The sequence below is a fragment of the Leuciscus leuciscus genome (genome assembly GCF_965113295.1).
Source record: "Leuciscus leuciscus genome assembly, chromosome: 10".
In the NCBI taxonomy this organism is placed as follows: domain Eukaryota; kingdom Metazoa; phylum Chordata; class Actinopteri; order Cypriniformes; family Leuciscidae; genus Leuciscus; species Leuciscus leuciscus.
The window spans coordinates 6,337,208-6,364,490 of record NC_138734.1 but is presented as its reverse complement, the minus strand read 5'-3'; the positions used below and the strand labels follow the sequence as shown (position 1 = coordinate 6,364,490).

Sequence of the window (27,283 nt, the reverse complement as noted above, 5' to 3'; positions counted from 1 at the left end):
CCAGAAAGGACCCTTTTTTTTTTTTTACCAGGAAGACCGTGCTGTTTACACGTAGGCTACTGTAAAACTTTTGGATGAATTCTGTCTTGCTGGTTCCCAGAGGTAAATGTTATTGCTCAGAGCTTACTCCTCCAGCTGAGGAGACTTGGAGTTATTTTTCATACAAGTATCACCTTTATCCCAGGTTTATAGCTTAGAAATAAAAATAGACAACTGAGACAATCAAATTATGTGGACCGCATAACACATATCATTTTTCATTTACAAGAATTTGATGAAATGTAAATGTTCGAGTTCTCTGACTTTTAGGGCCAGATGAAATCTGTTTTATTTTTTCCAAAATTATTATTAGATTTTTATTTTTTTTTTCAAATGTTCTGGAATCCATTTTTTCTCCTTTCAAATTTTTCTGGATTCCATTTGACTGATTTTAGTCATCAAAATGCATGTCTAATTAATTGAAGTAATGAAACTTGTACAACTTATACAACTAATGAAATCTGTTTGGTGTTCTGAATATTTGTTATAATGAATATTAAAATAAAATAAAATAAAATGCATATTTAAAAAATATATATTTTATATTTATTATACTATATTTATTATGATATATATATATATATATATATATATATATAATTTAAAATTAAATAATATTAATTTAATACATTTACCCCTGGTTTCACAGACAAGGCTTATAGTCCCAGACTAAAATGCATGTTTGAGCTGTTTTGACTGAAGGCAACTTGCACTGACATATCTTAAAATATTTCACTGCTATTGTTTTATCTCAAGATGCACACCAGTAATTATTTTTAAAAAAAATTCTAAGGCACGTTTACAAAAGCCACTTAAATGCCTGAATTGAACTAAGTGAAACCGGGCCTTTATATAAGCAATATTGAGTATATAGTTGGGATCTAGCCAAAAATATTAATACATTAAAACATAACATATAACATTTAATATTTAATAATAAAAAATTAAGAGTTAAAATATATATACAGTGAGTATACAGTAAGTATAAGTAACCATTATTCTATTTATTTATTTTTTAGTATTGTTTTTAGTATTATTTTCCTGACAAAAACAACCGCCAACATAATCTGATTGCTATATTGGATATTTAACAGCAATTTATTATTATTTATTATTATCTCAAACATGAGAATTAGTCCCCTGTGAAATTTGGCAAATTCCATTTTTATGACTGGATTCCGCAATTCTGTCTGCTTTTGTGATAATCATAAGGCCCTAGACTTTTGCAGACAATGTTTAGATTTCTTCTATAACTCAAAAGTAGAAATGATTATTAATATTATTACATGTGTCCGGCAAAAATAGCAACCAGCCTCACAAATGTAAGTGTCTGCACATGTGCCTGGAATTCACTGGTGGAAACACTCACCGTTGGGCTGTTTCTTTTAATAACTACATGAAGACGAAGATGGAAAATGACAATAAAATCAACAGAAGATTGTGTAAACAATAAAAAATGTATATGCAAGCAGGTGCTGGTCGGAAAGGTATCTCAAATTTGAAAGAATATAAAGTTGATGCAACTCCTGAGGAAAATGTAATTGCACAAATGGCTCAGGAGATTTGGAGTAAGTTTTAATAAGTATCAACTTTATCCCAGGTTCCTCCTAAAATTCCTTAGAAGAAATAAAATAGAAACAACTGAGAGAGTTTTGTTTAGTAAGCAAGAACTTTGTTGAGTTCAATCTCTGACTTTTCATTGTGGACAATGTTGAAATTCCTTTAAAGGAACTTTAAAGGCGAAACATATGAGATTATTGGGGATTTTCTATTTGCTCTCCATTTATTTTAAATTCTATCATGGAGAAACCATCAAGATAGTTAAGAAGCTTATTGAGCCTGAGTTTCTTGACGTCCAATTGTATCCTGACCTCGGCCTGCTCTGACCTTTAACCCCCACCTGTGAGTCAGCAGACCTTCTTGCTCTCCCACAAGGTGTACTGCGAGTGCAAGAAAAGCCATAAAATGGACCAAATAAATCATGTTCAGTCTCAAAACCCCTAGGGTTCAAAAGAGGATATGCTGTTTTGGGGTGTTTTATAGCCATTTCAGGAACTTTTATCCCAGTCTCCCTCTGTACACCCTGTGTTAATACCTGGTGGTGCTCTCTTTCAACGCCGAATTGGATTGCTTAGGCCTTCGGCACCAAACTCGGATAAGCGTGGCAGATGCAAGCTGTAAAGACTGTCCCAGGGCCGTGCTGGTGTGGAGCAGAGCGGTCTCTGACAGAATGAGAGATTGCACTAGCTAGTTCAGATGAGCCTACTGGAGATCACTTTGTTTTGAAGGGCTGTGAAGAGGAGGGGAACGCACTGTGATTCATGCTCCCCTAATGGAAAGCTCTCAGTGCCATGGAGTACACACTTTAGTACAACACACTCACACTTTTTCATCCACACACACACACACACACAAAAACCTCTTCTTGTCCCCCCGAGAAAGTAGAAGAATAGGGGAACCATTGGTGAAAATGCTGCCGGCCTGATCTTATGACACCCTGTTAACCTATACCTTCTGAAAATAGATAGTGGCCCGCTGGGATTTGGCTGCTGCTGTCATCCTTTATCATAATTTGATGAAATTTTGCACCGTTAGCCTGAAATGCATCTCTGATCAAATTATAGTTCAAACAGAGTGTCTTATGCAAATGTCTTCGAAAAAAAGAGACAGAAGCAGATGCCTTTCTAGCCGTTCCAGGTCAATTTATGGGGCTTTCAGCCGTGACTTAGTGGAAGGAGTGTTCCCTCCTCTTTCTCTCACATAATTGAAGAACAAACTCCTCGAAGCGTTTGACTGGCATATGATCTCTCAGAGAGTTTTCGAACTTGAACTCAGACTCCTTTAAAGCGAACTGAACTCGGCCATCTCGGGTGATGGTCTGAGTCGAGGGGTCAAGGCTCGGCTAATTAGCTTTGACAGTCTGGTTGATGCCGTGACTAATTATGAGGTTAAAAAGTATCTTTTGCTGGAGCATATTAAAAAATGTCTTCCTTCAGTTTTATGCAAAAAGGTTCAATGAAATTGACAAAATCACAAAGGCAATAAATGCGTTTTTTACGCATTCGGAAAACACTTTATCCTTTGTGTTGCTAATGCCTTTCCATGTAGCAGCTGCGCCACAGAAACACATATTACTGTTGTATAATCATTTTCTACTATCCCTATTAATTTATTAATAATAGTAATAATAATTTATTTTATTTTATTTAGCTTTATTTTATAGTCATAATAATGAAAACAACAAATTGTTTATAAAAAAAGTTTTACAATAATAATAAATTAAATAGGGCTAATAAAACATTTAAATAATTGATATACCAATAAAAACAATTTAAAAATAACAGCAAATACAACAACATATATATGGTCAGAACCCATAAAAGTGCATAGAAATTTAGTTTTTTTCCTTCTTGGTTCATGTTTTAGTCCAGTGAATTAGGTTTTGTTTTAAAGAGGGCTGTACTGTCTATTTTAGCACTGATATATGATTTTTTTTTCATTAGAAAACATATCACACCCTGTTCTCAGTAATGTATCCTCAAACACAAGGTGGCATCCAAAAAAGCTTTCATATCTGGTTTTCCTGCTAATGCTAACTGGCTCCTCTGAGATCCAGCAAAATCCTTCAACATCTGAGCTGAAGTATGTGTGTGTGTGTGTGTGTGTGTTATTGATGTGTAGTGGTGAAAGTGAGTTAGAGTTGCTGTTTGTAAATGAGAGATGACAGTGTGAGACATGACAGCTCCCTCTCGGTTTTTATCCTGTTCGTATTTTTATGTGCAAACAGGTTCATGAATAATGCAAAGGCAGGTTAAATGATGTCACAGATGCAGAATAAGCTCAGTGTTTGTTATTAAAATGCATGTGCTGTTTCCGTGAACGTGGGTGTGTTTACTGTGAGGGGAAGTGAGTGCGTGAAGCCTCCTGCTATTTTGTGGGCAATGAAACTGGGAGACATATATGCCTTGGTTGGCTAGAGAGATCGAGGAGATTTAAAGAGGCGAGTTAGTCTCAGCAGCCAGAGAAGTAGCGTCTGAGTAGATAGATAGATAGTCAACCCAAAAAATATATATTGGCAGCTTCCCGTTCCCCTGCTCACAACACAACCTGATTTCTATTTTCCTAGTTGAAAGGCCAGGATGCTTGCGCAAACCCCCAGATTCAAAACACTGTTGTTATGTAGGAGCGGTTTCAGCTTTTCTTTGTGGAAAATGAATACATAAGAATATGGATTAAGATCTGCTCAGGTTGAGATGGAAAGTCACATGACCTTCAAGAATGCAGACTCATTCTTATACAATAGTCTTTTTAAACAGCTTGTGAATGTATGTATTGACTTTTGCTGTGAAGCCCATGTAGTCTGATTGGATCTTGCACCACACCATCTGGGACCAGAACAAAAGAAATTCCTCGTAAGTGGTCATGATTAATTCTCAGAAGGTCACAGCAGACGTCCAGCAGTGCCACAGCCTCGGACGTGATGTGTGTGTGCCTTTCCAAAGCCTCCACAGCCACAGTCAGAGGTCGCATTAACTGAAAAAAATGTTAAGCACTGACGGAAAAATCTGAATGCCGTCCGTCATTTTGACAGATACACCGAGGGTGATCTGATTGTAATTTGTAACTGCACTTCTGACTCCTGTCCACTCGGTGGCGAGTGCGCTTTTGCTGACTATCAAGAATGGCTTTTCTGAGTTACGTGACATTGTTTACAAGCTGTTTTACAGTCTTTTATTGACGTATTTCTGCGCATGAGAGCGATTGCATGAGACACACGATACGGATTCCGGTAAGTTGGACTGTATCTTTCAACGTATTTTCTGATGTTCGTTCATGTTTATTTCGTTCTGTAACTAAGTAAAGAGGAAGGGAGGGTCGCGTTCACTCGCACTTCGCTTGAACTGAGTCGCTAGTGATCTCTCGCGCCACATTATAGAGCGCCAAAACTGCATTTATTGTTTGAATTGACAGAATTTGAAAGCTGAGACTTTTTTTCATATCAAAAGTAACAAAGCACAAAGCTTATTGCGATTTATTGGACAAATATTCCTGATGAAACCTGAAAAGTGACCCACAGTCTCTGTTTATAATGCACAATCTAGCCTATATGCTTGTCTTGTAAGTTCGTGTATGAAAATTAAAATGTGAATAAAAGCAGTATTTTATCATTAAAATATGAAAATGAAAATGAAGGGCAATAATAAATTATGACTATGGAGTTAATATTGTGCCATATTTAAACAAACAAATCCAGCTTTTTGCAAACAAACTCGATCTGCTTTGCAAAGGAAAACTCGACTCGCAAACAAACAGAAAGCAATGCAAGTACAAAGGTCAATTTGAGCGAAAATGCAGTGGAGTAACAAATATGTATTGTGTTTTACAAATATAAATAAATGAGCCTAGATAATATTTCACAAATAAATACAAACCATCCTACAAATTGCATGTAACCTTTGAACAAATATCAAATCTAGTGCACACAAATGCATATCTGTCTGTTATGATTGTGTGACACTTGGCTCTTTATGAGATCTCTTGCTCGATTTTCTCACAAATGCAGTTGAGCAAATTCCTCTTCTAAAACAGTAGATGGCGCTAAACTAGATGATTAATTTAGCGCTAGTCTCCCGGGAGAAGCACTGATTTGAAACTTGTCTTTGCCTACAGCTGAGGAAAATGACCGGTGAACGGATGTGTTTCTGTCTTACTTTATAATGAACCTTTTTAAGGTTTTCTTTTGCAAAATGTTATCTCTATCCTCTTAGGATAGGGGAATCTATAAGCTGAAAGCTCTGCCATCATATGTTGCACCTTCAACGTTTCCGTGACAACATCGTAAGCTCAGCCAAGATGGATGAACAGTTGATCATTGCTGTACAGGATGGGTTTTTTATTTCTCATCTCCACAAATATGAAAGGCTGAAAATCCATTTTTCCTTCGCTGAAACTTCTTTGTTTTCCACACGTTTTTTTAGATGCAACATGTGAACGGCCCCTAAAATAGCAATGATTTGCTTTTGTTAAAGATAGCATGAAACGGAAGTTGCAACTTACACTTTAGAACTTGATTTTGTCCTTGGGAAATTGATTAAATGGTTAGATGGTTGTGGTTTCCTATTGGTCGATCTCATGTGAGTGACAGGTTGTCCCGCCCTCACACCAATAAACACATCATCAGAGAAAAGATGTCGCTGCAAGAGGAAGTTATTTATATTAAAGATGATGAAGGCACATGAATTAAAAAAAGTAATGATGTGCACGGATAAATCATTTAAAACAAACACTGCAATAGCCCATTAATAAAAACTATTTTTCCATTATGATTTCATGGTGACTTTAAAACTATTGGTTAGGTTTAGAGTAGAGTTTAGTATGTATGTTATTTTCAAACACAATATAGAATTGACCTTTTAGTGGCACTCACCGGACATTTCATTTCCAAACGGCCACGATATATACAACAAAAAAATATAATTAAATGTTGCAGATAAAACTGAACGTGCTTTAAGTGCAACTTACTGGACTTTAAAAGAGTTATGAAATATGCAAGAAGCAGCGTAATATTTTGCAGAAAGGTTGCCGTTGGCACTGTTTTGCAGTTATTGATACGATGACTGTTCTGACCTTTAATCCCCCAGCAATAAGGGTTAAAGGTCACATTTCGCTGATGAAAGGGATGTTGAGCTAATGGATGGCTTCACCACAGAAATTTCTCACACCCCTCAGCTACATGTGACCTTTAACCCTTTATTTGTGGGGCGTGAGAAGGTCAGAAGAATCATTGTGCCAATATATAATAACAGACACAAACGATCTCCATCTGTCATATTGAGCACATGCTCAGTGTTTTCATCTTCATCCCTGACAGGGTTTCTTCTGGAAACATCTGACAATTTTAAAATCGCAAATTCCAGGCCTGGAAACTTTATAGAAAAATCATATATTGAATGTTTTTGTAATAATGCTCAGCTTGTAGATATTTCATCCACTCGTAACTGCACTTTGTATGGAAGCTTATCCCATAAGGTATCAATCCCCCCTCAGAATTGGACTTTATAACTCGCAATTAAGAGCTTATATCACGCAATTCTGACTTTATAACTCGCAATTGCGAGTTTATATCGCGCAATTCTGAGATAAAAAGGCAGAACTACGAGATGTAAACTCGCAATTGTGAGAAAAAAGTCAGAATTGCGAGATAAAAAGTTACTTTTACCTTTTTAATTTTTTATTCGCTGCCAGAAACAAGCTTCCATAACTTTGTGAGTGAAGTTTCTATAAGATAATTTTTTAGATATCTATATCCAGTAATCATTACTGGATGATAATTCATGGAATATTCTAGGAAGTGAGAACCCTGCACTGGCCAATCAGCTGCTGAGCTCTCATAATACCTCCCCCAACACCATGGCAACATGTTTGGTAACTATGGTCAACATTTCAAGAAGCGGCCTTCTTAATTAGTGTAATTAGCCCAATCAGTAAGAGACATAGGGATAAAGAGCACATTCTTTTCTTTATATCGAAGCTGTTTGCTTAATGAGACGTTTTCTCTCGTTTAAGAGCGAATAATAAGACTCTGGTGCGGACGTGTGGGTGTATGAAGAACTGATTAAGTTCACTCAGCAGAGTGCAGGCGGAGGTAAGATGCTGTCTATGTTATTTCAGTCATGTCTGAGGTCTCGGATACAGTCGCCGTTCGGGATGCCAGAAGCTGACGCTGCGTTTGTGTGAAACTCTATTTAGAAAGGCTGTCTGGAGCCGGAGATTGGGGTGACCACAGGCCAAAGAGAGACAGCACTTAGTAAAATTTGCTAACCCGTAAGCCCACCTCTCCTGCGTCTCATCCTGCACTTGTCAGGACTAAATAAATTGTCACTTTTCCATCAGCTTTATGTGTGCGTGTCAGTATCGATCATTTTCGCTCGCACCCACAACAACACCTCATAGTCCTCACGCTATATTCTGTTCCCATCAGCCACGGAGAGCGCAGGCGGAGCACAATGCCACTTGTTTTGGAGACTTTTTGACCTCTTGACCCGTGTAAATCCTCTGTGGTGGACTAGGTATTATATTTCTTGTTGTTTTGAAGTGGTCGTGTCAAAGCCGTCTGTCCTGACGGCGCTCATGAGTTTGTTCACACTCAGAGAAGAGGATTAGGGAGTGTTTTTACTGCAGGTTGGCATTGTTAACATCGTTTCCTTCCTACATCACTCCATGAGTCATAAAATGTGCTGGTGTCTGTATTCTGGGAGAGAGGAAGACTGATGAAGAGAAAGTTTGTGAATAAATTCAAATGGCAGATGTCTTGCAGAGTGTTTTAGTGGATATAGTAGGGGACAACAGAAGAATCAGTTTTTATCCCTCACACAATGGCTAAACCAGAGCTTAGTCCTTAAATGCTAATCTCTGGGTTTCTACAGATATTATTTTTCAGTGAATTTGTCACAGAGATTGTGATATTTTGTTCACAAGGATTAGAACATGCAGCTGTCGCAGACGTAAACTCGCATCGGGTTGCGCCACTCATGTGCAATGCAGGTTTTGTGACATTTCAGGATTCATTTAGCATGCTGTGTTCTCTCCATTATGGTCTTACTATTTGTTAATCCCAAAATCAAAAGAGAAATGGTATTTTTATTACTTTTTATGGTGAATTTATGATTTTCTTTTTTTGTATTACGTAACAAGAATTGGATGTGTAGATGTGATCTGATATTTAAAATAGATCTAAAATTTAATATTTTTGCATAATTTTTTCCTAAATTTCTATTGTTTATAGGTTCCGTTTTAATGGTTTAATTAAAAATGAATAATTAAAAAAACGCCTAACTTTGATATTATTAATCTATTAATCTAAAACATTTTTATTAATCTTTTCAAATGTAACAATTATATTAAAACATTAAACAAAAATGTGTGATAAATTGTATTATTATTACTTTGAGAAGTACATTCTATTCTACAAGAGTTATATATTTCTGTCACAATTTCTTCAAGTAAAACTAAACTTTTAGTTTGGCGGGTTGTAGAATAATTGTGGGATAATTTAAATCACAAATCATGTATACATCAGGATACTATTTGCTCTGTATATAATGTATGCCGATTAAAATAATTGCATTACAGGAATATTTAATGAGAATCTAATTATATAATTATCATTGAAAATAATAAAACATTGTAAATCTTTGAGAGTATTGAGAAGTACAAAAAACTGGGTTTTTGTGTGTGTGTGTGTGTGTGTGTGTGTGTGCAAAGTTATGAAAATAGTCACAATGCAAAAACAATTTATTTTCCTAAAAGTGGGTTTTATTTTCTTAATTAGATGTTTGGGTAAAATATGAACTGGGCATGTTTTCATTAGTTTTACTCACTAAATTTGCAAATAAAAAGCAACCAAAAGGGCCAAAAAGGGACATATTTATGTAGCCACTGTGTACTGTATAAGATGAAGTGATTCATCAGTTGTAGTGTGTGTGTGTGTGTGTGTGTGTGTGTGTGTGTGTGTGTGTGTGTGTGTGTGTGTGTGTGTGTGTGTGTGTGTGTGTGTGTGTGTGTGTGTGTGCGTGTGCGTGTGTGTGTGTGTGTGTGGCCTAAACAGTTGTTAGAGAAACCCAATGCTCCCCACTCCACCCCCCACCCCACCCATGTAAAGGACTCCCCTTGGTGTGATAGATTAGTAGTGTCTCACTGCATGGTGTCTTGGTTTACCGTCACACCTCCCAGCTCCACCCCCCAGGCTTCTCCAGTGACCTTTACTTCCTTAATGAGGAGAAAACACGAGGTGTTAACTTATCAAACATTCATTTGGCTGTCATCTTATCCTGAGTACAACTGCGGAAAGCTTGAGGAAGTTTATTGTCAAAGAAGAATGACCATCTCTGATAGTAACAAAAAAAATATTGGTGAATTAATAAATATCAATGCATGGTGTGACCTGATGTCTCATTTGTGATTAGAATAGATTGTTCGGTAGATTGGATTAATTGGCTAATATTTTGTCTCTGTTTATACTGTGTTTTGGTGAACGATTATGAGTTGTCTGGTTGTAACATTGTAACTTGGTGCAAGTTTGACACTAAACATTCAAATTGCAGACAATGATTACCAGACAATTCACATGATGTATGCAATGTTTGCGTTGCATTGACAGGTACAACTTCACACATAAGTGATTTTAACACCTTTTACTTCTCAAACAGTGTCTTTTAGAGTGCAAAACATGAGATGTATAAAACTATCAAACTTTATGGTAACACTTCACTTTAAGAAGACACAGTTACTCATGTTACTATAGTAATAAGAGTAAATTATGCATAATCACAAGTAACTAACCCTAAACAAACCGTAACCCTAACTCAATAGTAAGTGCATGTAGTTAATTAATGTTACTCAGTGCTTATTTGTGTAATTACACTGTAACAACAACACCTTAAAATAAAGGGTTACACTTTATTTTAAGGTGTCATTGTTACAGTGTAATTGTATATGTAAGTTCTGAGTAATATTAAGCAACTACATGTACTAACTATAGGGTTAGGGTAGGATTAGGATTTGGTTCAGGGTTAGTTGCATGTAATTATGCATAATTTACGGTTATCACTGTGGTAAGTACATGTGACATACAACAAGGACACTGTAAAATAAAGTTTTACCCCCCCAAAAAACTCTATTAAGCCATCTTTAATGCTTATTTTATTTTGTTGTTGTTATTATTAGCATTATTAACTGAGTTTTAATTGATTAGAAATCAAATATTTACAATTATGCATTTGGCAGACGCTTTTATCCAAAGCGACTTACATTGCATTTCAAGGCACACATTTACATTCTTATCAGTTCTTGCTTTCGCTGGGAATCGAACCCATGACCTTGGCGTTGCAAGCGCCAACGCTCTACTGTTTGCTGTTAAAGCTAGCAGGAAATATGCTTTATTAATAGAATAAATAATAAATGAAAAAATATTATGCTGTTTTTAATGTTTTTTAGTATGTACAGAACCCATAAGGGTGCATGGGGATGGAAAAAAAGATGAGATGGGAATAAAAAAATTTTTTCCTCCAATCTTATGTTTTTTTCCATCACCCTTAGGGGCTCCATAGATATGTTGTTTCACATGTTATCATTGTGAAACGGTATATGCACAACTTTAATATGGGCCTTTAGATTAATGTTTGCTGATGGACTGCAAAATAAAACCAGGAACATTTTGATTTCATATCTTTATCCAGTTTGTTCTTTTCTGATAACAAATGTACAGTAATGGCCAAAAATCATGTCTGGCCTAGGAAAATGTACATCATCACCAGTCACCCTTTATTCAAATATTATAAAAAATTGGTAAAGGTTTTGTGAGCATATTGCATAGTTGTGCTTAAGATTCAATTGTTTTATTTGTAACAACGAAATGAAACATGCCAAATTGTGCAGACATGATTTTTGAACAAATGCAAAAACATGAGCGAACCAGTGAAATATTAATAACTGATTATGTTGTAGTCAATGAATGCTTTTTCCTGTGAGCCTTTTGTTTTTCTATGCATTTTTGTGTGTGTGTGTGTGTGTGCGTGCATAGTATAAAACCTGTAGCTGTATCCCAGACAGCAACATAGTGTCGGCCCAGATCCCCCCCCCCCCCCCCCCCCCCAAAACCAAATTTTTACTTTGTTCTTCCCTCAAATGGGAAATATTTTCCCAATATTTTGATGGTTTAATTGAACTCGTAGGGTCATTAAAAACAATTATCCCCTCTGGACTTCACTTCTTGTCACGTATATTCCAACCTTCTCTGGAAGTGTGTCATTCATTGAAATCACAATTCTCTTAGATATACTGATTACAGCGTAGAGATGATGTGTTTGATTAAGAGACTCTCCAGCCCATCTGCTGCGATAAGAGCTTCTAATGAGAGCCTGTCGAAATCTGAATGACAAAACAAGCCAGTTCATTGTCTGATAAGAATGCTTGATTACACCGGCTCGCGTCGTCTGTCTGTTCTGCGGGATCATGTCGCTGGTCAGAGGAGAGGCAAAGCTTCCCAGACTCCTGCATTCCTGCACAACCCATCTTTTGTCATGCAGCAGCAGTTATTTGGAAGGTGACACCCTTCCCCCCTCTTTCTCCCAAGTACATGCCAGTCATCTTTCATTAAAGGAAGAGAGAGGAAGGAACGGAGGAGGAGTGAGAGTGAATGAGCCTGCAGAGGTCAGGGCATTTAGTAAATCAGGTGTAGCAGAGGCTCACAAAGCAGGGTTTACTGTCATGGAGAAGTCAGCAGCAGCGAAGTAGCTTTAAAAGTAATTACAATATAGTTTAGAGCAGAAAGAGAGATTTGGGGGAAAGACAGAGCAAAGGAGCGAGGCTGAGAGATGCCTTTGATCCGCAAACCTGCCGTGGCATGCTAGCGGAGAGGTGGAGGGAAAGAGGGAGGAGTTTTGCTCTCCTTCCCTCTCAGACACACATGAACCCACACAGGTGGAGCAGTTCAAAGTTTGCCACTCGTGATTTATATCAGCTCAAAATCTCATGCATGTCGGGCACTGTAACTTCATTCAGCTGTCAGACCGTCGTCAAAGCGCGCCGGACAGAAGACGAGAGAGAGAGAGAGAGAGAGAGAGGGATTGCTGGCCTTGGCGCTGAGCAGAGGTGAAGATAAGTGCGTTCGTTCTCCCGCTTTCAGCTCTATGAATGCAGGCTTTGTGTATGTGGCTCCTTTTTCTTACTCTGTTTTTCTCCCTGGTGATATGAGTCTGTCTTCTATTGTAGCATGAGGTATTGTCCCACTTTCTCTTCTTTCTCTCCACTGTGTAAAAGTTGCAGTGTTTTTATGGTGCGCAGATACTTTACTGCACTTTACAGGAAAGACGAGTGAAGAGTGAAGGTTGGTTTGGGGTTAGTTTATAGAATATACACCGGCTGTACAGTATCAAATCTCTCCAGTCTATGGAATGTCCCCATAAAACATGGAAACCCATCGTGTGTGTGTTTGTGTGTGTGTTTGTGTGTGTGTGTGTGTGTGTGTGTGTGTGTTTGTGTGTGTGTGCACGCAATGGGTGTGTGGTGTTTGCTGAGGTGAAGTCCTTTATGTGTGTGTGAGGGGGGTGGGGTTGCACTTTAGGGAGAGTATTATTAGATACATTTCACAAAGAATATATAAAGTTTGGAATCATTAAAAAAAAATCATTACTCCAGTCTTGAGTTTCACATGATCCTTTCAGAAATCATTTTAATATGCTGATTTGGTGCATCAAGAAACATTAAATTATATTTCTTTTTTAAATATTAAAACAGAAAACAGTTCTATTGTCATAATATTTGACAATATTTCTCTTTTTACTGTATTTTTGATCAAATAAATGCAGGTGAGCAGAGCAGACTTCCGTCTAAAGCATTAAACATATTGTCTTGTCTATGGGAAGTCCCCATAAAACATGAAAACACAACCTCTCTCTCTCTCTCTCTCTCTCTCTCTCTCTCTCTGTGTGTGTGTGTAATGACTTGGTCAAGAAAGCAGGTTAGTCTTACCCTGTCAGCCTGTGTGACCATTTGAATGGAAAAAGTTTTAGACAATGGCTTAATGATTTACATTTTAATTATCTTTAGCTGTGTGGACTTTTATCATGTGACTTCTCACTGTCTCGTTTTACTTAAAAAGAGGTTTGAGGTCAGCCTGGATTTCCTCACTGAGATTGTAATGCAAATAACTGCAGAAGGAAGCTCATCTTTATCACTTTAGATTTACTTCTTTTAAACTTAGAGTTGACCTCTCTCATCTGTTGTTTTTGTAGTATAGATACAATACATTTTTTTTTTTTTTATAGATAAAAAAGAGCTTTTTGTAGAAATCTGTTTGCTGATGAACCCTTCAGAGTTGATCAATGTTCCGTTCTAGGATCTCTGATGTTGCTTCAATGCAGGCAAAAACAACAAACAAAAAAAAGTAAATGAATATAAATGAATGATTGGACATCTCTACCTGGAGTCATTGATTGTCAGTGTGGAACTGAAGCGGGGAGGAATATGCAGTGCTGATCAATTTTTGAGACAAGGGCCGTATCCTTGAACAGAGCAGAGATTTGAATTTTACAGCGGCTCCAAACACAGTCGCAAAAATAATGTGTTTCCAAACATACTGAAGCCCATAGAGGTTGTACATAATGTTTTGTCTTGTTTTCTTAAGACAATAAGAAAGAGATGTCATACAAAAACATAACAAATCTTGAGCAAACCATGAATAACATGAAGAAAAAAATAACAGCAATACACAGCTTCAGTAGACAAAACTTGGCACAGTAGACTAAATATCAATATTCTACATAATTTTCGAGAGAGAAAAAACACCTTTAAGGGTATCTAAGCTAAGCTAAGCTGCGGTCTAAGATTCCTCTGTCTGCTAGCTCTGAGTGGATTATTATTATTATAATTTTTATTAATAATAAAGGGTTTGTAGACAGATCTAGTTGCTCGCTGTGTAGACTGGCCTCTTAAAAACGGGGAGGAAAACGCCCAATTTAAATGCTAAAAGCTCTTTAGAAATGGTTATTTCCCTTTTTTGTGTTTTAAATGCATTGTTCATAACCCCCCCCCCCCCCCCCCATATTAAAGCTTAACAAAAACAAAGTATGTATTATTGTTAGAAGTATTTATACATTTTAACAGCGTTTTTTTATTTGACTACTCACAAAAGTTAATTACAAATTAGCTCAATAACATTTCCGTTAGTAATATGTGCGTGTGTGTCTGTGTGTAAATCATACATAAATGAATATATGTATATATATGTTATATAATATAAACTATATAATTTAAAAATCAGCTCCACAGGATTGATAGGTTTGAGAAGCTCTGCTACACCGATGCACAACTGAAGCAAGTCTTTTTAAAGTACTGGTTGTCTCATGGATGGCAGCTCTCTCTTTCTCATTATCATCTATCACTCTGTCTGTATCTGTATCTCTCTCTTATGCTCACACACACAAACATATGATTGAGGCTTTGTGGGTTTTTTTTTAACTTGAAGACACTAAGAGATAGAAGCTGATTTGGTTTCCTGGCTTGGAAGAGAGAAAGATTAGCCGGATTTCAGGCCTCAAAGGGACAACGGCAGCATGTGAGGAGATATTAAGTGGAAAGAGGGATTGAGTAAGGGAGGGAGAGAGCAGTGTTTTTGAAGATTAGCCCCCTAATGCACCGGGTATCAGACTGGGGGACGGACTCACACACTGAGTTTTTATGAGTGATATCCCACGATCCCTTGCTGCAAAGCCACTGGAGAGAAGTTCTTAATGGCTGTCAGTTCTTCTCTGGTGGCTTAAAGATGGAAAGAGACATTTCAAACCTGGGTCTGTGCGGTTCATTCTTCAAACCTCTGAAGTTCACACATGCCTAGAGATTTTCTGTTGTTAGTCCGGGGGAGCTAATGATCAGATGCTTGCTTGTCTCTGTTTTGTGGTGTTGTATTAAGGCACATCCAACAAATCTGTTGTCACAGAGAGGTGGCAATAAGAATATAAACACAAATAAGCGGTCCAGCACATTCTCTCAGTGTGCTGTCAGCTGCCTTCAAACCAAAATGAAACCTCTTTGATAGAAACGCTCTGCATAGGCTTCAACTCACTTACGGGCCTTTGTGTTCAAAAACAGCTTGTTGGAGTTCCACTGAATCGAATAATATGCAATGGTTTAACACTTTTTTTTTTTTTAAACTACTTTTAGCACAGATTCTTAGCAATGGAAAATGCAGTACGCTAAGATAACAGTGAGATGCGTTGCTACAGTCGAAGACCGTTGTCTATCATGTGTTTAAATACACAAACAATTGGGAAAAAATAGTTTTGCATGCCATAACACTAATACTTAGCATGTTGCTAGTATGCTGCTAAGCAAACATCACACTAATCAAATAAGAATAAGATTTTGTGAAATATTGCACAGTAGATGGAGGTATTTTTATTGATATTTTTCAGCATTCGGTAAAATAATCATGTCTTTTTTTATTCCGGCTGCCATCATGATCATTTTCATTGAGCTCATTCCGTCATTGCATTATCCTTTACAGTATAAAAAATGGATATTCATTTTGAGCAGTGTTAAATTATTAATGTTTTTTTTAAAGTGACTGTTAAATGATGGCAAAGATTATCTAAATGCATCACCAAATAAATATCCGGCGTCGACCAATATCCATCCAATACTATTAAAAAGTCTCTAATGTCAGCCAAACAGCTGATACGATGCAGATATATTGGGCATCCCTTTGAACAAGGTATCTAGAAGGCAGTGCCTGTGATTAAATCGTGAGAAGAGCTTTCTAGTTAGATGCTGGAAATTCCCGTAAAAAACACTGTGTGCGCAGAAAGTGCTGAAGTGATTGTGCTTTAATCAAAGAGATCTCATCCCTTGATTTGATTCCCTGATTATATTCACATTACAAAGTCCCTCATTTAAAAGGGCAATGCTGTTGTAATTCCAAGTCTTCTCCACAGAGATTCCCTTCCATATTAAGGACATTATCATTCTGTGACTGACTGCTGCAGTGGAGCTGGTCCCACCTGTCCTGTCCACCAACAGAACATGAACATGACAAAGACAGAGTGGAATAGATTAATTAATTATCTTAATGTAGCATACAGTTGTCACAGGAACAGTCCCACAGTAACATGGGGTTACCGTAAACACTTAGCTCAAGGGCACAATGGCGATAGTTCACAGTGTAGCACGTGTACACTTCCATGAGTGATGCTTTATTACTGAATGAATTTTTGTGATTGAATGATTCAATGACAGTTGTTTCTTTATTGATTCAATCAGTATTTTTGAATGAATCATAAGAATGATTCAACGACTCTCTCATAAAATAGGTGGCTGCATCCAGAGTCATATACTATACTCAGTAGGTGCATCTTTTGAATGAGAAATTATTCATTGTGACCGATAAATAAGTATGTTTTCATATGAATACGGTTGATTTTCCCTTTTCCCCATAATTTTTATGGGAAAGTTTAGCTTTGGACTGAACTGTGATGTTGCCAAACCATACAGTATATCCATAATTGTCCTATACTCCATTGGATGCACACTTTGGAATCACATTGAAAGTTGTAGGTCAAATTGGTACTGTTTTACAAATACTTTGAATTCAGACATACTACTCTTTTCACCTACTGAACATGATAGGAAAGTATACGATTTCAGATGCAGATTCGTTCCTGAATGAATCAGCGTTTTCAAACAAATTGGTTGAGTGAGTGATTCAAATGACTCACTTATAAAAATGGTTACTTGTCGCCACCCACAATATAACCTGTCGATGAGTCGGCACCACTAACACACATCTCCCAGACTGACCTTTTTTTGTAACAAACACAGACAAGCCTTTAAACTTCATATCAGAGCTCTTGGAATGCTGCTCGTGCCAGTCAGTTTTGAGAAATTAATAATTGGACATTATACATATCTATATACTATACTATCTCCACTTCAAACTTTAAGAATACATGCATCAGCTTTAAGTATTACCTTATAAACAGTGCAGTCTTACCCTGCTCTGTAAACACTATACAACAACATTTTATGTACAATGCATTTTCTACAAAATAAGCATCTAAATGGATGTATAAAGGTATGCAAGCTGTTATAGGACTGTCCTTTTAACCATTCATTGAACTTCTATAGATTGATAAGTGTAAAGTTGAGATAAGATGGTGTGCAACTGGATCAATACTGGAGTGCACTAAAAGGGGCTCACTGGTTTAATGTGTACTGCCTTATACTGCAGATGAGATGAGTATGTAGGCTATAAAAGCCAGCGGGGGCTGAGTGTTATGTATAGTATTTCACCTCCCTCCACTACACAACCTCAGTAATTCTTGTTTTACTAGGGCACCTGTCCCTGTAGAGAAGGCTTGTGAGGCTCGTTGCTTGTTCAGCTGAAGATCCTTATGAAAGCTGCCCGGCTAGCTCACCTTGACCCGGCTCTCTCCTTCTCTCTCGCTTGCTTTGTGTCCTTTTTTACTTTCACTATCACTCTTTCTCTCTATTTTAATGGATTTGGGTGGAGGCCTTTCACCTCTCAAAAAGTGTCATAAAGATCCTCTACAAAGTGACCTATTAAAAAGCATCTTAAACAGCATAAACTGTTTGGAAAGATTGACTGAGCAGGACAAAATTTGCCTGAGGAGGCGTTTTAGTTTTCAGCCTGAGCAAGAATAGGCAGGTTTTGTAATATAAGACACAACAATGAGAGTTAAAACCCAATGTGACCTCAACTTTAAAGCATTTGTGGCCATTCTACTCCCACAAGCAATAGAGACAAGCCCTGAGGTGATGCTGTGTCATCTGTGGTTTCTCCTTACTCGCTCTGTTCAGAGAATATTAATAAGCAGCAGATGAGAGATATGAGCGGAGAGATTTATGTGCAGCTGATCAGCCATGGAAAAGGCAGGTTTCAGCTTACCTGTGCCAATTCAAACAGAGGAGACGTTCTCTCCCTGCAGGGTCCTCCAAACAGGTGCCACATCCATTACACTTCGGTAAACAAGTCAGGGTATTTTCATCTACTGCACATGAAGAGAAGAAGTTAGATGCAATCGGTAGATTTAAAAAAAGAAAGCATTCCGAGGTTTTAGATTGGGATAGTCATGGAAAACCTTGAAATATCAGAGAGTTTTAAAGGTGAATTGTGTGTAATTTCTGTGCCACAAACAATATAGAGAAAATTATTTTAGAAAGTATTTTAACATAAAATACACACCCCCTTTATGGAAAGTCATTGAAAAAAGGGTTGGACTTTATTTTGATGGTCCCCTTCATACATTCTGTTGACAAGTCTACTTATTAAACTCTTATTAGAGTATTAGTGGAGACTGTTAGGGGTAGGGTTCGTAGAATAAGTACTTGCAAAGTTACTCATAAGCCCTCATAGTCGGACAGGACTAGTTTAACATGGGGTAAAGTCATTCATTATTACCAGAGCTTCAAAGTGAGTTTAGTCCCGTCTGAATGTGCCATCTCAGTAATACTAATCCCGTGCGAATAGACCCGCTGTAAATATGTACGTAAACATTTTGTCATTTCGTGTTTAAAAGTAGTTTCCCGTGTTTTTTCAAGTATGGAGACGCTTGAAAATGCATTCAGTTGCGTTCTAGGACGCTGGAACGAGTCTGTGGCAAAACTCAAGTGTTTTACACAAACCATTCAGATCAGAAAGAAGATCGAAAGCACTTGTTAGAGGCACAAAACATCTTTTAGCGTTAGGTAAGTGCCTATTACAAACACAATCCAATCTGAAGTCAATTAATACATCATTCAACCAGACATAACTGTTTTAGACATATAAATATAGGTTATATGTGTTTGCGCACATGATATCAGGAAGCAACGTAATACACACATGACGACAGGAAAGTGACGGCGATGTGCAAATCGAGTTACTCTCCCACTTCTGCTAGTTTTACTGAGATATCTTATCCCGTGCGAATTGGCCATTAATATTACTGACGTCCTGTGGTACAATTACATTACTCCATCTTCCCTTAAGTTAATCCCGTCCGAGTAGGGCTATAGTCAGTAGAATGTCTGTCGGGGGACCATCACAATAAAGTGTTAGCAGATATTAAGCAGACAGTCTACTAATACTCTAATGAGAGTTTGTTGAAATGTATGTGCAACGTTATCAGAATGTCTAAAGGAGACTGTACCAAAAATGTTGGTAAAAGTGTTACCAACAAAAGATGAATTAAATATAAATCTGTTCCGTTATGCTTTAGCTACTTTTGAACTGAAGAACACAGCTAAGAAACGGGTCTGGTCGGAGTCAGATGAACCAGAAAACACTGATTAGTTGACGAGTCACTAGATATGTTTCAATCCAAAGTTGCGCAATTATATTATCCGCAAAATTGGAATATCACATAAAACATTTGTGAATAAGGCACTGTTTCCAATAAGTGGAATCAGTTTATACTTCCTGATAAACTACACATCACTAAGGAAAGTAGGAGAAGCTCAGCTGGGTTGATGAGGGTGAGAGGGTGTAATGATCTGGAGGGGTGCTCTGAGGACACCGGCTGCTGGCAGCAGTTGAAAGACATGCTTTAACTGCAAGGGGGCACATAGTGGGAACCTGGCCGTTTAGATTTACAAAACAGCTGACCTTTAGTGCTGGACGTCCACCACCAGGAGGCCTGTAAAGTCTGACCGGACAGGAGAGGAGGAGGAGAAGAAAGGGAGTCCAATGAGAGAAAGGTGTGTGTCCAATCACATCTTAATGATCTTCATGCAGATTAAATGAGAAAGAGCAGAAAATTGGCCATATGAGTTTATCTGGTGTGAGCGCCTGTGATAATTCAGATTTGACTATTTTAATCAGAGCATTGCAGGACTAGAATCACCTTCTCTGAGCCCATGCTCCTTTGTCAATAGGAGTCAATGACAAATGGATGTCTGATGGAAAAAAGAAAAGTTTATCAGGCAAAATAAATCTAGTTTATAAGGCAAGTCAATTTGACACTTGGATGGATGAGCAGGATTAAAAGTGCTGTAAAATAGCCAATTAATGCCCACCTGAAAATGCTCATTCTATATTACCGTGCCAAGATGCCACATTGCTTGACAACAGCCAACAGCCGTCAGGCTGATTAACTACCATTTATTTAGATATTTATCATAATTACAATTATTTATTGAACATAGGTGTCTTTAATTGATTGTTGTTGTTGCTCGAGGCCCTGTCTTGGTGTTGATGTTGGTTTCATATGTTGATACCATTTCCCCAAAAAGTTTTGATTTATGTGTCATTGAAAAGGAAAAAAAAAACAGTGTATTGAAAATGTCATGTGGTCCAACCAGCAAGTTAAAATGTACACTTTTACTGGATATACATGTTAATCTTTATTATCAAATATATTTGTGAAGGTGAATATTAGTCTGTATGGGTCCCTGCAATGTCATTTTTGTTTTATGGTTTTCTTGTCACATGACAGCTAAATAGATAAGAAATAATATATGCATTAATTAGACTCTTCTTTTTTATAGTCTAATGAAAATCATACCATACATTTAGTGCAATAGTTGACATTGATTATACAAGATTTCTCATTTATTGTCTGTATGAACAACATTTTGTACAAAATAAAGTAGTAGATGAGTCACGTAACTGACCCATGGAGATATTTGATGGTTGAACGAAAGAGTCACATTGCGTCATTGGTCAATCGTGGGTGACTGAGTTATAGGTTATCTACGAATGAAGGAGACAGTCAGTAAATTTTTTCTAGTTAACCTCTTTGTATCCCTGTCAGTGTGCATTCTGTCTGTGTAATGAAGAGTAGTTTTTAGCGGTATTGTTGGTTTTGAAAAGGCTGCAGAATACACTCCAGATACGGCTGCCTCTTTTCTGGGTTAATTGCTTGAGGTTACATTTCACAAGGCCCATTAATGAAGGCCGACTATGTGCCTTCAGGACTGCATTCTCTTCATAGAGACACAAACAGTTCATGTATGCTTTATTCGAACTTATTTAGCTTCATTCAGATAGCTTTGACTCGAGACGAGTAGATTTGCACACTGTGCTAGCACACAAAAACATTCCGCACACTTTCTGCTTCTCTCTTTTTTTCTCCCCATCAGCCGCACACACTTGGCATCCGTCGGTAAAGTTTTGAGAGAGTGTTTTCGCAGCCTTGGCAAGTGTGTGTGTGTGCGTGGGTGGTAATCTGGTAACGAGCGTTGAAGAGCTCAGGATGGCCTTGAGTGTGCAAGAGTACCACACATAGAAGACGACAGACAAACAAACAAAGGCTGGTGTCAGCAGAGTCAGGTGACGGACATCATTTTAGTGACCACACACACAAGCTCAACACAAGCTCAGAGGCAAACAATACACATAAATAAACCAACATCCTCACTACAGACACTGTGAAACTCCAGTAAAAAGGGTTGTATGCAATACAGAAAAGCAGTTGACTATACATCCTAATAACATTCTTGATGCTAGCGATCACTGATTAAAGGGTTAATTAATTATGTCAGATCATTTCAAACCTGCATTTCATCCTTCCCAAAAAACACAGTTTTGTGTTTAATTCTGTGGTAGTAATGAAGCATTGCTCGCATTTTATGAATCTTAAAACAACATTTTCACTATGTTTGCATAATTTGACAAATCAATTCTAATTTTTGTCTGAACTTTTCACCAAAGCAGTGGTTCTCATTCCCTGTGCTGGCTCCACACTGCTTTGCACATTTCGTATGTCTCTTATCTAACATAACTGATTCAGGGTGAGTCATCATTATTTTTGGTCTGTTTCCCTAGAGAAGAAAGACTATTTTAAATATAGAGTTACATTTACAAGCTAAAACTTTTATTAACACGTTCTACGAAGTCTGTATTTCAAATAATTCATATGATATTCCTAATGCATTATAATACATTCATAATGTCAGATAAAACTAAAAAACTTGTAATGCATTATAATATGGGAACTATAATCCATAAGTTTATATAATGTTTGTTATAATTTATAATTCTCTCAGAAGTTTAAACCATAAATAGGTAAGTATTAAATAATGTATTATAACTGTTGTTACAATTATTCATGAGATGATAATAATACCGTATATTTTTTTATAAGGTATTATGCATGCATTATATAAATAGAGGATTGAATATGGATTAAATCTATCCATCTCTCTATCTGTCTGTCTTTATATTATATATTATATCTATCTATTTCTAAATTATTTCTTTATGTATTTCTTTATTTGTTTTTTACTGTCAGCATCTAATCTTGTTTCCTACAGGCGTATGTCTAATTATACAGAAGCATGATTAATTAAGCTCATAATAAAACAAAGACGATTTTGTCTCTCTTACGGTTCTCCTTTCTCCCACTCCCTCTCCCTCTTTCTCTTTTTTCTGTCGTTAATCTGCGTCTGCCGGGGTGATGGAGAGCCTCCCACGGCTCGCTCTTTAATTAAGAGTGGTGTAAACAACAATGGCTGTCGTGTAGCCCACGTGGCGTGAACACGGACATGAATGCGTGCCGTAAAGTGGCTTGCAGAGAGGCTTTCAGAGAGTTAGTCTGGACCAGCCAAAAGCCAGGAGTTTAGTTAGGCTGGAGGCCTGTCATGCTTTTAATGCAGACACAATGCTGAACGAGGAGGGAAAACAACATCGGATCGATATTTATTATTATACCAATATCTGCCATACTGGCACTTTTATATGGCGGCTGAATGCAATATATATTTGTGTTTAGAAGCTTTGATGAAAGTCATTCCTGTGATGTATAATCAGATTTTCTGCACTGATTTTGGGAATAAATTCTGTGAAATGTTTTGAATATGATCTAATGTGCTGAAAGTATTACACTTTTATTGGTAGCTCAAGGCATAATTAACCTAAGAATTTAAAGGTGCAGTGTGCTATTTTTTTTTTAAATGATAAAATGCTTTCTGCTATCTCACCTACTGTAATATGAAGAGACAAGTATAAACATGGCATTCATAGATTTATTTACAAAAGTGTAAATACTGCAATTCTGTGGTGCTAACCAAACATTGTTCTGAATCAAGGATACACTGAAATTCACTTCAGCAACATCTGTTCACATATGTGAAGGCTACTATTGGATCATTGAGGATAAACATCATATTATGAGAATTTGCATTACTTTACGGAGAACTTACAAGCCTGTTGGTCAACGTCGGGCAGTGGTTGAACACCCGTCAGCTCAGTTTTTACGGTGTGTTTCACACCGTCGGCACTAGTCAGACCTCGTCTGTGGCTTTTTAGCTGATGGAGCATGTTGAATCTGCGTTGGGCAGACTGATGAGAGTGAGACAGATCACTCGTATTGGCTGTTCAGCTTAACGAACCAGTGCACGAGAAGAAAAGCGAATGTGATGATTGTATGTGCTGGTTGGACGTTGGCTATAGTCTTCGCAGTGTGTTCAAGGGCAACTTTTTGTCTGAGACGCATGCGATGCAATAGCTCAGTCAGCTTTTGCCTTCGCCAGTTCTCTGATGTGTATCATGGATGTTAGGGTTAGTTCACCCAGAAATTTAAGTTCTGTCATATATTACTTACTCTCATGGCGTTCCAAACCAGTGTAACTTTAATATATTTTAATGTCCCTCAATTGAAAGTCTAACACCCAAAACTCGTAAAAGATCGTAAAATAAATTAATCAAGTAGGCTGTGTTCGAAATGCTATTCCCTACACTACTCCACTAATATAGTCCACTTGAAGGAGTGAATTCGGACACTGAGTGCGCTGGAAGGGCTGCTGTTTTGCACTTGGTGTTTAATAATCATTTGAAACTTGGCAAACTGGCAGCTACAGTAGTAATGAAAAGATTCATCTTGAACTCTGTCATGAAAACTAGCATGTATAAACCTTAATTAAACAATGTAACAATCAATTAAACAAGGAATGTATACCTGTATGATATTACTCTATACGCACATTGGACCAACAGTTTGGAAAATGGACGGATGGATGATTCAACTGCGGGCGCCATCTTCTGGTCAGACGCGGGAATTCATTCAACGTACGACCCTCACAGTGCATTATGGGTATTCTTTAGATGTTTAGCGTACATCGGTTGTACACTCGTTATTGCGATGTCTTATGGGATTGAATGAGTGCACTCGATAACGTCCATTATGGTTTGGGACACCACTAAAAATGGCTGTCCCATCAAATAGTGCCCTATTTAAGAGTATCGGTGGGGATTTCAGACACAGCCCAAGTCTTCTGAAGAGACACACTCGCTTTATAAAATGAACAGATAACATTTTTCACTTTGATCAACTTAGAGCACTCAAATATGGTACGATCTTTTTATAATAATTGAGGTAATATATATATATATATATATATATATATATATATATATATATAATATTTCATTCAAAAATATCTTTATTTGCCTTCCAAAGATGAACAAATGCCTTATTTATTTGGAACGACATAAGGGCGAGTAAATGATGACAGAATTTTCATTTTCGGTTGAACTATCCCTTTGAGAACAATTGGTGCAACCGAATAAAGTACAGAGTTAGCTACAAACTAGCTAGTCACCTACTTGGACTTCACATTGCAATTTTAGTAAGAACTAATATAATATATCCACAAAATGACTGACAAGCTTTCTTAGCTTACCAATTGCCCCCCTGAAGGGCTGTCACATGTCTATGTCAGTGATATCTGTCAGGTAGTGGGGACATTTTATGCATGTTACTCCTAAAAATGAAGAAACCAACATGCAAGTGGCAGTGGATATGTAGAGCTCTATGATCGACAGGTCAGATTCTGTCATGGGCCTGTGCATTACTAACAAATTACCTCTCTCTCTCTCTCTCCTCCAGAAGAAAGGATGCTGCAGGAGACCAGTGTGAGAGTAAGCCCAACCTGATCGCTCCATCCACTCCCCTGCCCAGTCCTCCACAATCCCAGGATGCTCTGCCCCTGCCGAGGGAAGCTGAAGCTGCTGGTGGTGTCTCTAAGTTTCGTCATCCTGTTCACCTGGCTTTACCTGCTCGTGGGGAACTCGGAAAGTGAGTATCAAAGCACTTATCATCAGATCTTTAGATTTCTGGAAAGAAACGCTCTCTATGACGCTCATTTTCTGTTTTCTGATGTAAAGGCTGGATCGACAAAGAGTTTTCCCCTTAAGCTGGGTTGACTTGGGTGTTGAGACTGTCAGTCAGTCTTATCTCGGCCAGTGTGCTAAAATCCTCATCTGATGGGCCTGTCATCCTCAGAGACGCACAATAACGCTGCGGAGTGCTGATAACAGAACTGATCTGCAGCCAGATCTCAGAAAGCTAATCATTATAAAAGCTCCTTCTCTTGCTCTCGATCTGGCATGTGAACATATCTATCTCTATCTGCAATCATGAGAAAGGTCCCACGTATGCACACATTGGCCTACGCGGTGCACGGAAAGGGAGATTATCAGTACATGATCATTAGTATTCATAAAACTAAAAGAGTTTGAGAAGACTTGTCATTTCCTTAAAAAAAAGAAAAGAAAATGGCAGATGTATTTAGGCACCAATTTCAGGGTCATTCTTTGAAATTGGAAAGCAAGATTTTAAACATTCTTTTGAAGAATGCCTTGAAGTGTTAATAAATTGCACTGAATTGTGCCATATCAAGCTGAATTAATATTTAACCATAAGGTATGAGTGCCTGAAACCCCTTCAGCTGTGACTATTCACAATAAAAATATGGCCTGTACAAAAGTGGTACTTTTCAGAGTGCACAATTTATGAAATATATTAAGAAAACAGGGACCTTGGACTACTGCAAAAGTACAGTACTGTACTACCTGTGATTTAAGTTAAAATTTCAGTTATTTAAATGTGTAAACTATGTAACTTTTGGCCCTCTAGCGGTTAAAAAACAAAACGGCATGTATTTTGTGGCAGAACATTGTTTTGGTTGTGCTTCGGCTCTGCGTGACTGTGCGAACGAATATGACCCTTCACAATATCTGTTCAATAAAATACCTTACTCTCCTGTTGAGTAATAAAAACGCCATCTCCGCATCGCTTTTGCAACATTTCAAATCCCTCAGTTCTCGCCATCTCCAAAAAGCCAATGTTGATTCTGGTTTTATTACGAGCTCAGTCAACTTCTCTTTTTGCAAGCAGAAGCTCCTCTGCTCTGCGTTTTTTAAAACTTCTGGAATCACAAAAGAAATCGTGGTGCATTAATTTAATAGACATCAATAGTATGTCAAATATTGTATGTCAAATATAGTGTTGGGGGGCATTCGAGTCAAAAGGCTGAGAACTGCTGCACCTCATGGTGCTTTTTGGAAGCTGAAATTTATATTGATATTTATATTGATATATGATATTTAAAAAAAAAAAAAAAGAATCCTTTTCAATTATCAACTACATACTAAACAAAATCTTTGTAACAGGATTGACATTTTAAAAAGGATGTATTTACTTGCAGAGTTCACTTCCTGCCATTTTCCAGTTTTTTGAAATAGTACATTATTTTAATAAGAGGGTTTCGTATAATAACCTTATAATGATAGATTATATACTGTAGTTTTTGGAGTGCGCATAAAAGCATGAAATTGACTTTTCTCCGCCTGCTGCCTTTTGACACCACAGCTGATGGTGGTGAAGCGACTGTGTGTGTTATTGTGGTGTTGTCAGCCAATCACTTTCCTGCGGCTCTAGAGTCATTAATCACATGCCATTTACGGCTCAGG

At 37.5% G+C, this 27,283-nt stretch overlaps 1 protein-coding gene across 6 annotated transcripts in view; it reads left to right on the top strand.

The window, feature by feature from the left end:
• Positions 1 to 27,283, top strand: part of large2 (LARGE xylosyl- and glucuronyltransferase 2) — a 109,751-nt gene that overhangs the window by 69,992 nt on the left and 12,476 nt on the right. For 4 of the 6 annotated variants that reach the window (XM_082182196.1, XM_082182192.1, XM_082182194.1 and 1 more), the window contains one exon: positions 25,419 to 25,607. In XM_082182196.1, the coding sequence (XP_082038322.1) occupies positions 25,508 to 25,607 (100 nt within the window). In that variant the 5' untranslated portion in view covers positions 25,419 to 25,507. Of the gene's footprint in view, positions 1 to 12,301; positions 12,701 to 25,418; positions 25,608 to 27,283 lie in introns of those variants that run through there. The other 2 variants (XM_082182195.1, XM_082182193.1) reach the window with 2 other exon arrangements.